This window comes from Zootoca vivipara, chromosome 4 (assembly GCF_963506605.1).
Source record: "Zootoca vivipara chromosome 4, rZooViv1.1, whole genome shotgun sequence".
NCBI classification, from domain to species: Eukaryota; Metazoa; Chordata; class Lepidosauria; order Squamata; family Lacertidae; genus Zootoca; species Zootoca vivipara.
This window is the reverse complement of record NC_083279.1, coordinates 69,904,405-69,918,376: the sequence shown is the minus strand read 5'-3', so window position 1 is coordinate 69,918,376 and position 13,972 is coordinate 69,904,405. Positions and strand designations below refer to the sequence as shown.

At 40.4% G+C, this 13,972-nt stretch overlaps 1 protein-coding gene across 20 annotated transcripts in view; it reads right to left on the bottom strand.

Annotated features, from left to right (window-relative positions):
• ABI3BP (ABI family member 3 binding protein) overlaps positions 1-13,972 on the bottom strand; it is a 135,914-nt gene that overhangs the window by 3,949 nt on the left and 117,993 nt on the right. For all 20 annotated transcript variants that reach the window (XM_035114435.2, XM_060273724.1, XM_060273718.1 and 17 more), the window contains 8 exons: positions 13,437-13,547; positions 11,668-11,787; positions 9,837-9,905; positions 8,086-8,298; positions 7,372-7,480; positions 2,772-2,851; positions 2,157-2,186; positions 654-815 (listed from right to left, as the gene is read on the bottom strand). In XM_035114435.2, coding sequence (XP_034970326.1) covers positions 654-815; positions 2,157-2,186; positions 2,772-2,851; positions 7,372-7,480; positions 8,086-8,298; positions 9,837-9,905; positions 11,668-11,787; positions 13,437-13,547 — 894 coding nt within the window. The remainder of the gene's footprint in view (positions 1-653; positions 816-2,156; positions 2,187-2,771; positions 2,852-7,371; positions 7,481-8,085; positions 8,299-9,836; positions 9,906-11,667; positions 11,788-13,436; positions 13,548-13,972) is intronic.

The window sequence follows — 13,972 nt, the reverse complement described above, 5'->3', positions numbered from 1 at the left end:
CTAGCCCACGATGCTGTACATCATGTTCAATCCTTAAAACAACATACTGATGCAGTTGGTGCTGGGATCATAGCTGCCAAGTCTCCCGTTTTCCCCGGTAAATCCCTGCTTTCCCAGCTGTTCCTAGCTGAAAAAATGGATTTTTTTTGTTTCCCCCCGGTTTATTCTGGCGTGGCGGCCATTTTGGAACTGGGCAGAGCATGCTCAGAAGCGACTATTGATGCTGCTCTGCCCAGTTCCAAAATGGCTGCGGTGTGACTTCTGGTGCGGCAGCCATTTTGGAACTGGGCAAAGCAGCATCAAAAGTCACTTCTGAGCATGCTCCGCCCAGTTCCAAAATGGCGGCAGCGCTACTTCCAGTCTGCTATTTCCGGCCTGGTCCCTTATTTCTCTGACAGCAACTTGGCAGGTATGGCTGGGATGGCTTCTGGACTTTGGTAGCACAGAGATGAGTCACTGCTAGCACTGACAGCCATAGTCGGTCACTGCCCAGTGCTCTTCCATGTGGCAGATGGAGCACAGCATTGCCACACAAAGCAGTTAAGGGAAGCTTTTTCTCCAGACGGCAGCATTGACAAACTGCTCTGATGGCATGATGCCCCATGACAGCTCACAGCACCAACCATCCCATACTGCTGCCCTCAGTTTTATACCTGTAAGTGAATCGCTGAGGTAAATTTTGTATCGGAGGGAGTTGCACAACTGTACACCAACAAACTTCTTGTACCAAGTCCTCTTGACGAACTGTTTCCCCTTGCATTCAGAATAGGAATCAGAATTGAATTTGATTTGAGTCCAGATGGCATCTTTTCCCACTGTAAGGGAAGAATAAATTATCTATGTGCAAAAGTAGGTGTGCAGACATTGGAATCAAGTGAAAGGAAGTTAGACATAAAGGAATATTTTAATTTTACCCTGTCTTCCACTATAAAATAGCCTCAAGGCAGCTCACAATATCAAAACAAAACAAAACAAAACAAAAAACAAAACAAAACAAAACAATAAACAAGAGTTGGAAGATAAACCAGCAGAACTAGTAGATAAAAAGGAAAGTAGGTATAAATAGGAGATAAAAAGTCTCATATTTACACCAATTTCTGATCAGAACTCAGGCACAAAAGTGTAGTAACCAGTTAGACTGGAATAACAGCTCTAATTTGCTCAGCTGAATCTGATGGGACACTGATTTGTACATTTCTTTGAAGTTTAGGTTTCAACCAATAAAAAGGTTTAATACATTGGAGCAAGAGAAATATGGGATGTGTGAAAGGGTCTTTTTGGATGCAGCACTGAGATTGCAGAACTTGGTACCTATGGAAGCCAGGCAGGTCCCTTCCTTATTCCAATGTCTGGTAACTTCTCTACTGCATTTAAATTACTGTTTGTTCTGAGCTTTTCTAGTTAGTGTTTCTGCTGTTGCTATAGCCGGCTCTATTCACTTTGTTGCTTTGATTCTATTACCGCTTCAATTGATGATCTAAGCTGCATTAGAGGCCCCTTTGGGGGCTGAAAAGGGGGGTAAAATGGATTTTGTAACTAAAAAAAATGCTGAGAAACACATTCTGTTTGGGGGGGGATGAACCACAGAAAGGAAGACTACCTTTTACGCCATATTAAAGATGAGTCTCCTAAATGTATTAAGAAACTTACCACCACCCCCTCGACTGTATCAGATCCTTTCCTGCTAGTTAAAGACCTTACACGGAGCTTACCGTCCTCCACTATAAAACCGATGGCAGCCAACATTTTTCAGAGAGCTGCAGAAGCAGAAGCTGATGGCAGATTTTCTATAGCAGTGGCTGGACACTGCTGCATGCTCTGTTAAATCACTTATTAAGTGAGAAACAGCCTATTCATTTCAGAGAGCTGTCTTTTAATTTAATGACAGGCCCGAGAAAATATGAGCTGTGCCTGGCTCATTTCTGCCCCTTGGTTCTGAGCCAGTGCAGTGCCACCTCCAATTGATTGGGCAGGCCTCAGGTAAATATTTAGACTGGCAGGAACGCTTTGCAAACAGCGCAGGTCAAAACCACCCCCTGTGAAATCATGTGCAAAATGCCTTTCTCTTCCAAATCCACTCTGTCATACATCAGTACATTATCTCACCTCAGAAAAATGCTCTCACCAGAGTATACTATAATGTATAAAGGACTTACTTGAAATTGGCTCAGTCACTCTTGGGTCCGCTAAAGAGAAAAAACAAGTGCTGGGTTAGACTGCAAAATAACTTCTAGCATTTCAGAAGTATGCTGGGGAAAAGGGTTTACTTCTTCAGTTGACATGAGTTCTAATCTGTACAACTGCAACATGGTTTGAAATCAAGACAGCCTACATTAAACTAATAAGCTCCTCATCTCTACTTTGAAATACCAAAGGACTGTGCTTTTAAAAGTGCTGTCTATCTGATGTTTTGATCTATTTTAGGACCTTTTAAATGTGACAGGGGGTATATTTTACTTTCTTATGTATTGTGTGTCTTTACATTGTAAACAACAACAACAAGGCCTTAAATGAGGTTATAGCAATTTTGAGAGTAATTAATGAATGGCATTTTAAACCGGGCAGGGAGTTGTATTTAAAAATAAAATAAAAATTAACAACATTTTCAGGTACCAGATTAAAATGTCATTCTTGAGGAAGTTTGCATAAATGCATAATTCCCATATAGCTTTCACTTTATCTGCTGATTTTTCCTACAGCAGGTAGATATTAAAACACGTAAAGAGCTAGAGAGGCTTATAGCTAATTGGTACACTTATTGAAACTCTTACCTGATTCAGTTTTAAATGGCTTTGATTCGGTGCTTGGTCCTTCACCAAGGGGGTTGCTAGGTATCACAACAAATTCATAACTAGGAAGAAAATGGGAGGGGGAAAAAAATACAGCCAGTTCTTTATTGGAAACATCAAGCATCGCATGGTAAAGTAATTGCATTGGTTTCTCTAATTCCTGAGATAACATTCATGAAATGTTTTGAGCACTTAAGAAAGGTGCTAAGTAAATACTATTATTTTGCTACATAGCTATAATTTCTACATTGAAAATTGCACGAAAACTGCACATATATAATCACATGGACCAAATGCATACATGCATATTTTGCCACATATACATGCTACTGGGACCCACAATCAGTAAGGCAATCATAGAATCGTAGAATTGTAGAGTTGGAAGGGACCCCAAGAGTCATCTAGTCCAAGCCCCTGCAATGCAATTCTGCTGTATATGCGCACAAAACACACACATGCATTTGTTACTTGTGATTATTTGGAAACAGGATGGAAGCAAATTTCTGTATCCTGGTGACTTGTGCACGTATGAAGCCTTTCTGAATGTGTAAGCTTTCATGAAAACATTTAAGACATATGGGTTAGTGCATATGGTCCTCTCTCTCCTCTTGAGGGGAATTCCTTGCACAATGAACTCACCCTCAAAGCTCGTTCAAGTGGTTTTGTGACAGGCCTCAGGGCCACTTCAGGTGTTATCATGCACCTACTTCTATCAACTCCCGCCCTGAAACCAATGTCCCCACTGTGGAAGGATGTGTGGATCCAGAATTGGCCTTCACAGTCACTTACGGACTCATTGTTAAAACCGTGTTTATGGAAGATAGTCTTACTTGGCTACGAGTGATCGCCAAAGCAGCAGCAGAAGAAGACTTCTATTCTGTAATGTAATTACATATTTTTTTCACCACTAGAAAGCTGTGGAAACACAGGCATCAGGGACAATGACTGTGTAAAAGGTGGAAGTGTGCAGGTCCCAAATCCACATGTCAAAGATGCATAAAACAGCCACAATACAGTGCACTGTGTCATCTACATGTTTACTACCTAGTGTTTTAAAGCCAAGAAACAGCTTTCAGCTTCATTTCTTTTGTGTGTTCGATGCAGCTCCTTGGACAGTGAGACAAGCACTGTATTGTTCATTGTCTGAAGTCCTAACACAGATATGCAATCAGCACTCAAGTGCAAGCTCGATTACAAGGCCACGGAACCCCTAAACACTGTATGCCAAATAGTTATTTGCCTTCAACTTTTGGAACAGGTTATGGACCAAAGAAGTCCACCACATCACATATAAGAAAAATGTTCTCGCACAGATTAAGTGAACATTATTTGTATTGCAGTAAAGACTTTTTCCATAGGAAATTGCTATCCCATATGGAATCTTGGCAAGCAGAAGGAATGGCACTATTTTCCAGATCTTGCAACAGTGCAGAAATGTATGTGCATAGAAAAGGAAAGGAAAGGAAAGGGGAATAAAAACCCCCCTCTCAATATGCAATTTTCAGCTGAGCTGCTGGCTTAAAATCTCAAGCAGAAAAGGCACATCTATCATGAAATCTCTTTATTTAGATTTATTGGCATATTCAGAAAGCTACTAGAAAATCTTTCTAACCATTTTGCTGAGCATGTACACTATTTTAACTACTAGTATTTAGATCTAGAGGAAGTTTGAACTTTAGCCTTATCCCTTCTTTCCATTGTTTCTGCTCACAGTACTGTGTTTTGGGAAAAAATGTAGAATCATAGAATTATAGAGTTGGAAGAGGCACTGATGATCATCTAGTCCAACCCCATGAAATGGAGGAATCCTGCCCATGGCTGCCCCTGGGTGGGCGTGAACCACCAACCTTCAGGTTAACAGCTAGACACCCTGACCCACTGTGCCACTAGGGACAAAATGCTGCTGCAAAGTTTCTTGATGTTTAATGAAGTGTTGGGTGCATTTGAGTGCACTTAAAGCAATAAAGATTCAAGGAAACAGGAAAAGTATGTGTGGCCTGTGTAAGTAAGATAACATTTCCCTAAAACCCATGGGTGTTGGCTGGACTTAAGAAAACAAGCACAGATTGTTGCAAACCTGGGGAAATGACAAGATAGTGTTATTATTGTTCATGCTCAGATTATATAGACAAATTGTGAATTGTTAAAGTATAAAGCTTTTAATCTATGGCCCAAAGCAAGAAACCTGTTTTCCGGTTCAGTGTCAAAGCTGTTCAGCTGAGTAGGCATTCAGCGAGACCAATTCCATTGACGTTCCCTTAATCTTTAGGCACACAGAACTGGCCATTTACCAAACAAGGGTAGCAGAGATGGACAGTTTAATTGGATTGGAAGAGGTCAGGTGTCCTCTTGTATTAAACAACCTTGAAATATTTTTCATATCTCAAGAAGGCACACATAAATTTCTTTAGTGACCCAATTCTAGCTAAGGTATGAAATGGAGATGGCATATAGAGAGATTCAAAACTATATACATCAACATATGGGCAACCTGAGACTTTGCTTTCAAAAACATAAGGAAAGTGATAATTGAAAGCTACATACTCCGGAGAACTTTGCAGGAACAAGAACAAAAGTTGAGCATGAGTAAACTCAAATGTGAAAAGGGCAAGAAATTGTGGATTTCAGAATGTGAGAAGGCATCTTTCTGAAGAATACATTGTGGGAGGAAGACAACCATGGAATAACCACCAGCAATGGTTAGTGTGGTGGGACAGGGGGGCAATAAATGGCTCTTACAGTGATCATGAAGACCTCTTGAACATATTGGTGGTGGAGTCTGGGTCAGCACTATGCAAGCATATAGTTGCTAGCTGGAAAGGCACCCCCAGTGTAGACATCACCTCTGACATCATCAGATCACACTGGGTGCTGCTGACTAGATACTAGCAGCTGTTTGCATGATGTTGACCCAGCCCCCTTGCCTCCACAGCTGCTTTGGGATTTTGGGATGCTAGTAGGTAAGAGCATGGGCCCCTCCTTTACCTGGACTGTTTGCTCAATGATGCTTGTGGCTGATTCTGTGCCACCTGCCCCACCTCTCAGTACACAATCACCTCACACAGGAAAGTGTATGTTTGACAACTCTACTAAAAATAATGGGGCGGCATAGGCAGTATGGATTAATCTCAGCCAATGCCTCCAGTTGGATAGCTGCTAAGCCTGTGAATCCACGGTAACATAATATGTCAACAAGGACTTTCTTCTATTTCATCCGGAGGAGAGTCTGCATGATAGTTAAGCCAACATTATCCAAGCTGGATTTAACAGCATAGGTTCCATTCCAACACAGACCCAAACATGCTAAAGTCTGTGTTGGATTGTAGCCAAAGTATACAACTAGTCACGGCTTGCTACGGGTGCATAGTATTCAATGGTGGCCCAACTATTATTGTAAGTTGGTCAACCCTAACTTATTCTATGCGGAGTTTTTATTTATTGTGAGTGATTTGCTTTAAACTCCTCACATGAAAGCAACTGTTGAAAGATCAAGACATTTGAGTAGGAATATTCATAATACACAAATGTTGTTTTGCTTGACGATCCAGCCAAATGTTATTCGCTGCAACAACATTTAATAATTTGAAGAATGCTGAGTGAACCAAATTATGGCGTAAGATGCTTTGTATTTTCCTAGCTGCTTGCATTTTGTCAAGTCTAAAGATGTTATTTTTCCCCACTCTGAAATGCTGCACACATTATTTTTGATAGCTTGCCAGGTTCAAAAGCCAAAACACTCCTCACCTATGGAAAGCAAAATCAAAATAACCAATGAAAAGGACTGATTATCAGACATGAGTTACTATGAGAGAATGGAACACCTGCACCGGGTCTGCAAAAAGCACATGGAATTTTCCAGCAATGCAGCTGTCCAACAAAATCAAAAGGCAAGAAAGTGTCAGCAAGTTTAAAAACTGTAACTGTGTTAAACAGGTAATGGACAGTATGAATATCCCTTAAAACAACACTGTGGGGCAGAAGAATGAGTTCATGATGTCATGTCTCTACCCTTCTAGTTCCCACAAAGTCATGTTTTCAGCAGGGCGATCATGTGTTTGCTTACCTGGGAGGAAACCTCATTGTGGTAATTTTGTTCATTTATGCATACTATTTTGTGCACACTTTATTCAAATATATGCATTTTGTACACATTCTTTGGCAATTTTTTGAGCATTGCAAATTTTGAAGGATGGCTGTGTTTCTGTGTGTGTATTATTTCAGACAGTGTGAATGAGGTAGGTTTGGCTTTAAGCATGAGCTGAATCAAATTTCTCCCCATCCTTAGGTGTGACTATAGTAGCACCTCTCTAATGCATAAATCATATGTACAAACGTGCACACTTGTCAGCTTCCTTGCACAATTGCATCTTATAAAATATAATGTTAAAATGCTTGACATCAACTATAAAACACATTCATTCTCTCTCCCCTCCCCTCCCCTCCCTCTGAGAGTAATTCAGGAAGGGGAGATACTGCAGAAGTCAAGAGTGGGACTTGGGGAGAGCACACCTTAAAATAAGCCACTCTTGGGTGCTTAGAACCCCTTCATATATCACATGGTAATATTTTCTAATTGTATTACCTCGTGTTAGGTTTCAGGTTTTCTATAGTAGAATGAGTTTGATTTGTCGTTATAACAGTCTTGTCCTTTCCTGCAGGGCTTCCATTTTCAGTCGATACAACTGTATATTCTGAAATGATGAAGAAGATTTGTGTTCTGTTATCCTGTCAGTTTCATTTGTTTCCTTTGATTTCCTGGAGTGATTCAGAAACAGTAATAGAACAAAGCAAACAACATTCTGAATGTACAAATTGCCAACCCAGAAGAGGGAGAGAAAATGAGAGCTTGTGTAGGAAACTCAATGACTTGACTTTTGGGAGAAAGAGAAATGTGCATTATCTGGTGGTCTTTGTTGTTTCTGTTTATTTGAAAACTGAATACAAATTATCCAAAAAACTGACCAATCCTGACATTATATGCAAGGGGTGGAAAGCACAATCTAAAAGGCATTAGTTAGTGTACCAGCCAGATGAGTGGGATAATAATAAAGGGAGTAGATGGCGCTGTGGTCTAAGCCAATGAGCCTCTTGGGTTCACCAATTGGAAGGTGAGTAATAATAATAATAATAATAATAATAATAATAATAATAATACTATACATGTCATTCAGGAGCCTAAGTAACACCTCTAGTTTTTAGAACCAGACAAGAATAGCTGTGGGGGAAAGAGCAGATTCGTAAAGAAAGACTAGTAATATTGCTCAGACTCTAAACTTTAAGAGAACCAAAATCTAACCTGTAACAGTTTCATTTGGTGGTTTTTCCCAATCCAGTACGACAAAGGTTGGGCAGCCTTCGACAGTTACCACAGTGAGGTTGGTAGGAGGCTTTCGTGGAGGGCTAGTAGCTACCTCTGTGCTGTCCCCCTCTTCCGTTGGAAAGTATTGGAGCGTGTCTGTGATGGAGCATGGCACATCTTCTGGTTTCTTTATATACAACACACCTTCACCTAGAAAAATACCGTAGCATCTGTGTTAAGGTGCTTAAAAGAAATATCCAAGCAGCAAATGTGGTGGTAAAATTGTCAGAACTGCACTATTTCAGGTGGTAGGGTCCACAGTTGAATGCTTCTCCACAAAAAAACCCTGAAAGTAAGTTAACATGTCAGATCTCTCTGCTTATATCGATTTTTAAGGTTCTTGGTTGTTTTTTAATGTAGTCATGTAAGTGACCATCAGCTGCATGAAAAGTTAAGTAGAAGCCTGAGACCCTTGAAAGTTACTTACATGTAGGACAGTATCAGGTGTGAAAGCTAGCTTAACAAATCCAGGCTAAACTCTAAGACAGGTAGGACTGGGAGCATATGGCTTTCCTAAGGCCACTTAGGAAATTCATGGAAGAGCAAGGCTTGAATGGGAGACTTTCTGGTTCATATTCATTCTGGTACCTACTTCAACACAATATCAACTCATCTTTAGCTTATGAGTTTATATTGTGTTGAAGTAGGTACCAGAATGAATGTTCTGACTGAAAAAAGCCCTGCCTGCAACCATGCATTGGTTGCAAATCTTAGATGACCATCCATTCCAATAGGACAAGGCTTGGTTAGAGTAAATCCCCCGGTTGGGGCTGCAATGCTATCTTTTGACATGGCAATGTCCTCCTGGCTTTTAGTCAGCTGCAAACCTGCCTTTCCTAGCTTTTGCACATACGGGCTGGATAGTTCTCTGGGTAAATTAAATAATCTATGGGCTGTGAAAGTGTTCGGGAGAGGACTGTTATTATGACGACTATTTTATTATTAGGCTTTTCATTATGTTTTATCATTAATGTTCTGTACAGTGATACCTCGAGTTAAGAACTTAATTCGTTCCGGAGGTCCGTTCTTAACCTGAAGCCGTTCTTAACCTGAGGTACCACTTTAGCTAATGGGGCCTCCCACTGCCGCTGCGCCTCCACTGTGCGATTTCTGTTCTCATCCTGAGGTAAAGTTCTTAACCTGAGGTACTATTTCTGGGTTAGCAGAGTCTGTAACCTGAAGCATCTGTAACCTGAAGCGCCTCTAACCCGAGGTACCACCGTACTTACTCTACTTACGAATAACTCTACTTACGAATAGAGCTCCGTCCGCCATCTTGGATGCAGTTTAGATAGGATTTTTTCTACTTACAAATTTTTAGATAGGGTTGCTTCGACTTAGGAATTTTTTCTCCCAATGCATTCCTATGGGATTCAACTTACAATTTTTTTTTGACTTACGAATGTGCGTTCGGAACGCATTAAATTCGTAAGTAGAGGTACCACTGTAATGTGTTTTAATGTTGTACACTGCCCTGGGATCTTTTGATAAAAGGCTGTATACAAATTGAATAAGTCATCATCAAAAAGCTGCACACTAAACATCAGGAGCTGCAGGGATTAAGTTCGTGAGAGCGAGAATGATTAAAAGAGCTTTTAATTTAGGAACTTGGATGATAAGCAAAAATAATTAATATGGTTAAATATCATTTTCACAATCTCACATTACTGCAGCTATTTTAGACATACCTGTGAACCTTCGTTTGCCGGAAGCATCAGTCTCTGATGTAGGCTGTGAATTGAACAAAGTTCTATTACCTAAGGAGAGGAAAACCACAACACAATTTTAATAAAAGCACTTATTTGTAATGTTGAAACGGCACCTCATATTTCATCTCTCATTTTAACTTTCAATCCACTCCTTAGTGCATGCTTGGAATCATGTTCACTTTCTATTAGGAGTGAGCTGAATTTGGCTGTGGTGGAAAATAAAAGCCTCTTTGCACTGCCAAAGCAAAGATAATCATAAAATAAATGGCTGAGCTCATTATTGCTGTTGGAGTCACTTCATGCATAATATACAAAACCCTCTCTGAAATTCTAAAAAAAGATTCTTTTATGTTTTGCTGATGCTCCAGTCCTTAGGGAGGCACATGGGTCTTGTATTTAGCAACACTTTTAAAAAGGTGGAAGGGAAACCTGAGCCAATTCCCCTTTCCATAGCATGCCATGTTCTTTAATGCCCTGGAAGTTGAGTTGACCTCTGGGGCACCGTGGAGGAAAAGAATAGTTGCCACCTGGAACATATAATGTTTCTTTTTTGCTTTGCTTTGTTTTAATGATGCTGTAGGTTTCTTGTCATCCCATGAACCTTGGAGATCTCAGTCCATCAGACAACACTTTTCTGAGTGCCCCCTCTGTGTCCAGACTACAGTTTACAGCTGTAATATTTCCAAAAAACTAAGCATAAACTAGCATACACTGTTGTGTCTACAGTACTGAGGTTTCCTCCATCTCACTTGCTCATTCTGCAGTCTTTCAACCATGTAATAACTCTTGCTATCTGCAGTATTACTATGTAGGATTCGATAGATTGGTGCAAGATGTGTGAGCTATAACTCCAATGCATATATTATACCCTCCGATATTTCTCGGATGAAAATAGGGATGTCCCATTCCATAATGATAATTTTATTATTTATACCCCACACATCTGACTGGGTTGTCTCAACAACTCTGGGCAGCTTCCAACATATATATATAAACATGATAAAACATTACACATTAAAAAAACTTCCCTGTACAGGATTGCCTTCAGACAGCTTGGGAATTGGATAACTCCATACCCTCCAACATTTCTACGATGAAAATAGGGACATCCTAAGGGATGCGGGTGGTGCTGTGGTCTAAACCACAGAGCCTAGGGCTTGCCGATCAGAAGCTTGGCGGTTTGAATCCCTGTGATGGGGTGAGCTCCTGTTGTTCGGTCCCAGCTCCTGCCCACCTAGCAGTTCGAAAGCATGTCAAGTGCAAGTAGATGAATAGGTACCACTCTGGCGGGAAGGTAGACGGCGTTTCCGTGCGCTGCTCTGGTTCGCCAGAAGTGGCTTAGTCATGCTGGCCACATGACCTGGAAGCTGTCTGCGGACAAACGCCGGCTCCCTCAGCCTATAGAGCAAGATGAGCGCCGCAACCCCAGAGTTGTCCGCAACTGGACAACTGGTACCTTTTCCTTTACCTTTAAAGCCTAGCAGGTGATCCTAGGGCTTTGGTCCACTTTGCACTAGAATTCAATGGCCTCTGGCTCTCTGTTTGTAAATGCTCTCCCCAGGGAGGCACCTTCATTATACACCTTTAGGTGCCAAGCCAAAACATTCTCCATCAACCAGGCCTTTGCCTGATTAACACACCATACCTTTCTAAATGTGTTTAAAGGGGGGCATTGTTTTGTTTTGTTCTTTTTATTATGTATTTTGTATACAATATATTATGTATTTTGTATTATACAGATGACGGGCTGCAAACAAATTTAAACCAGAATCACAACAGCAACCTACAAATGTACAACTAAAATTCTTACTATAATCTGGAGATGATGATGCTGTAGGGGTTTTTTTATGTGAGCTTGTTTTCCCATGAGCTGCTGGCCCTGTAGGCTTTGCTGTGGAAGATGAAGAGGCTTGTGGCATCAAGACATTTCCTATTGGAAAATAAAAACAAATATGAATGCCCACTTAGAATTAATGTAGCATTGATTCTAAATAAAACATTTCATAGCCCACTGAAGAAATTCAACGTTTTAAGTAATCTTCTTGCTTGATTCTAGAGATGTACAAGCAGATACGAATTCTTACGTGAGCTTCAAGTGATGAAGTGATTTAGATAGAAATTTACATTTTTATTGCATATCTATGCAACTTTCTGTTGTTTTTCCCTTGGTTCATTTGTGCCATGCTCTATGTGTTGAAAGGGATAAATGGATAAACAAAGGTAGACTGGATCAGGCTCAGCTAAGAGAGGGAGAGGGACAGAGAAAGAGAGAGATCCAGACATGTATTAAAGTTTATTCAAAGCACGTTTTACCCTCAAAGAATCCTGGGAACTGTAGTTTATTAAGGGTGCTAGAAATAGTAGTTTTGTGAGGGTGAAGCTACAGTTTCCAGAACTTTGGGGAGGAAGACATGTGCTTAAATTATGAATCGAATAGGCTTTAAGTGTATAGTGTGGGTCTGCCCACAGACATAAATTGACATAAACACAGGCATAAATGCTGTCTATCTATGCTTAATAGCTTTCAGTGGAATGTTCATACTTGATGTACATCTCCATCCACATTCTGGGAGAATGAGAAAAAAATTAAAATACCTTTTGAAAATCCCTAACTGGCTTCCTTTCTTCTCTTCAATTCAGACAAACTCCTTCCAAGGCCCCCTTCACATATGCTATAGTTGTGAAGGCGCCATTCAGATTCTCTACTGCACACATGGTTAGTTCTCTGCAATGTTCATAGAAGAAACTAAGAAAGCCCCAGCGCATTTAGAACTCCATGCATACGCCGGAACCACTAAATGCAGTCAATTCATCTTCATGTGAACACTGAATTATGTTCTAGGGTAATATCCCAGGGGTGTGTGTGTGTGTGTGTGTGTGTGTGTGTCACAAACACATGGACAAGGTTGATCATGTAAATCTTCTGACTTAATTGCTACTGTTCCAGGAAACAATCCAGATGCTTGTACTATAGTATGCAATGGAACATCAACATAGAAAACCAGCTCCTTTCCTTTCTTGGGATAACTGGGGCTTATAATCAAGACTGGGACTTTTAATCATTCCCAGGATAGCTGTAAAAACATTATCATAGTTCAAAATGAATGCAAAAGAAGAATCCTTCTTGTCTGGATACCTCTGGCACATTCTGTAATTGTAACTGATTCAACACTGAGAAAAACAGAGTTTGTTAGAAACAAATTACAAAAGCCTCATGAGATGTAAACAAGTGTTTGAGCATATGAAAAAAGCAAGATTTCTAGATTATGCTCACGGTCAAAAACATTTATTTGCCCAGGTATTTGGCTTGACTGAATTGTTGCTGTTGGAGATGAGCCCAGCCCTTTCTGGACTTGCCAATTTGTTGTTTGTTTCAACAACATTTTTAGAAGGTTATATCAATTTATAATGTAGATTTATGCATGGTGTTTAATATATTGCACCTTGCCTTGAAGCTGAATTTAGTGAAGAGTGGCCTAGAAGTGCCTTAAATAATATAATGTATGTATGTATGTATGTATGTATGTATGTATGTATGTATGAATGTTTGTAGAGCAACTGCCTCATGAGACAACATACCTGAACCTCCAGGTTTACCGGTCACCGTGTTTGGTGGCAGAGGTTTTCTTCGCATTGGTGTAGGCTTGGCAGGAGCTAAGGGAGGTCGCGGAGAGTCCGGTGGTGTAGCTACTGTATAACGTTACAAGACACCACTGTTAACGGAGGAACCGCACACCAGGTAATCAGAAAGAGAAAAATGGCTAATAGCTACACTTCTCAAGCAAAATTTTAAGGCATGAGCTTCAGCGATAAGAACTGCAAAAGAACACAAAACACAAGACAGGGAATAGCTGAAAGGAGTTATTTTGAGCTTGTACATTTTTTGCATGAAAATATGCATGCCTCCAGCACCAGACCAAAACAACAGCACAGCAAGGCAGCTAAGCTAGTTCATAAAAATGTATGCCTCTTGTTCAGGTGAGAACCCTTCTTTCATGACCTTACATTGATAGAAAACAGAATCAAGTGGCGTTGACAAGTCAGTTGGGTCAAGGTGAGCACAGCACCCATTGATTTCTTGCAATAAGGCTATTGCCACTGATGCAAAAATATGG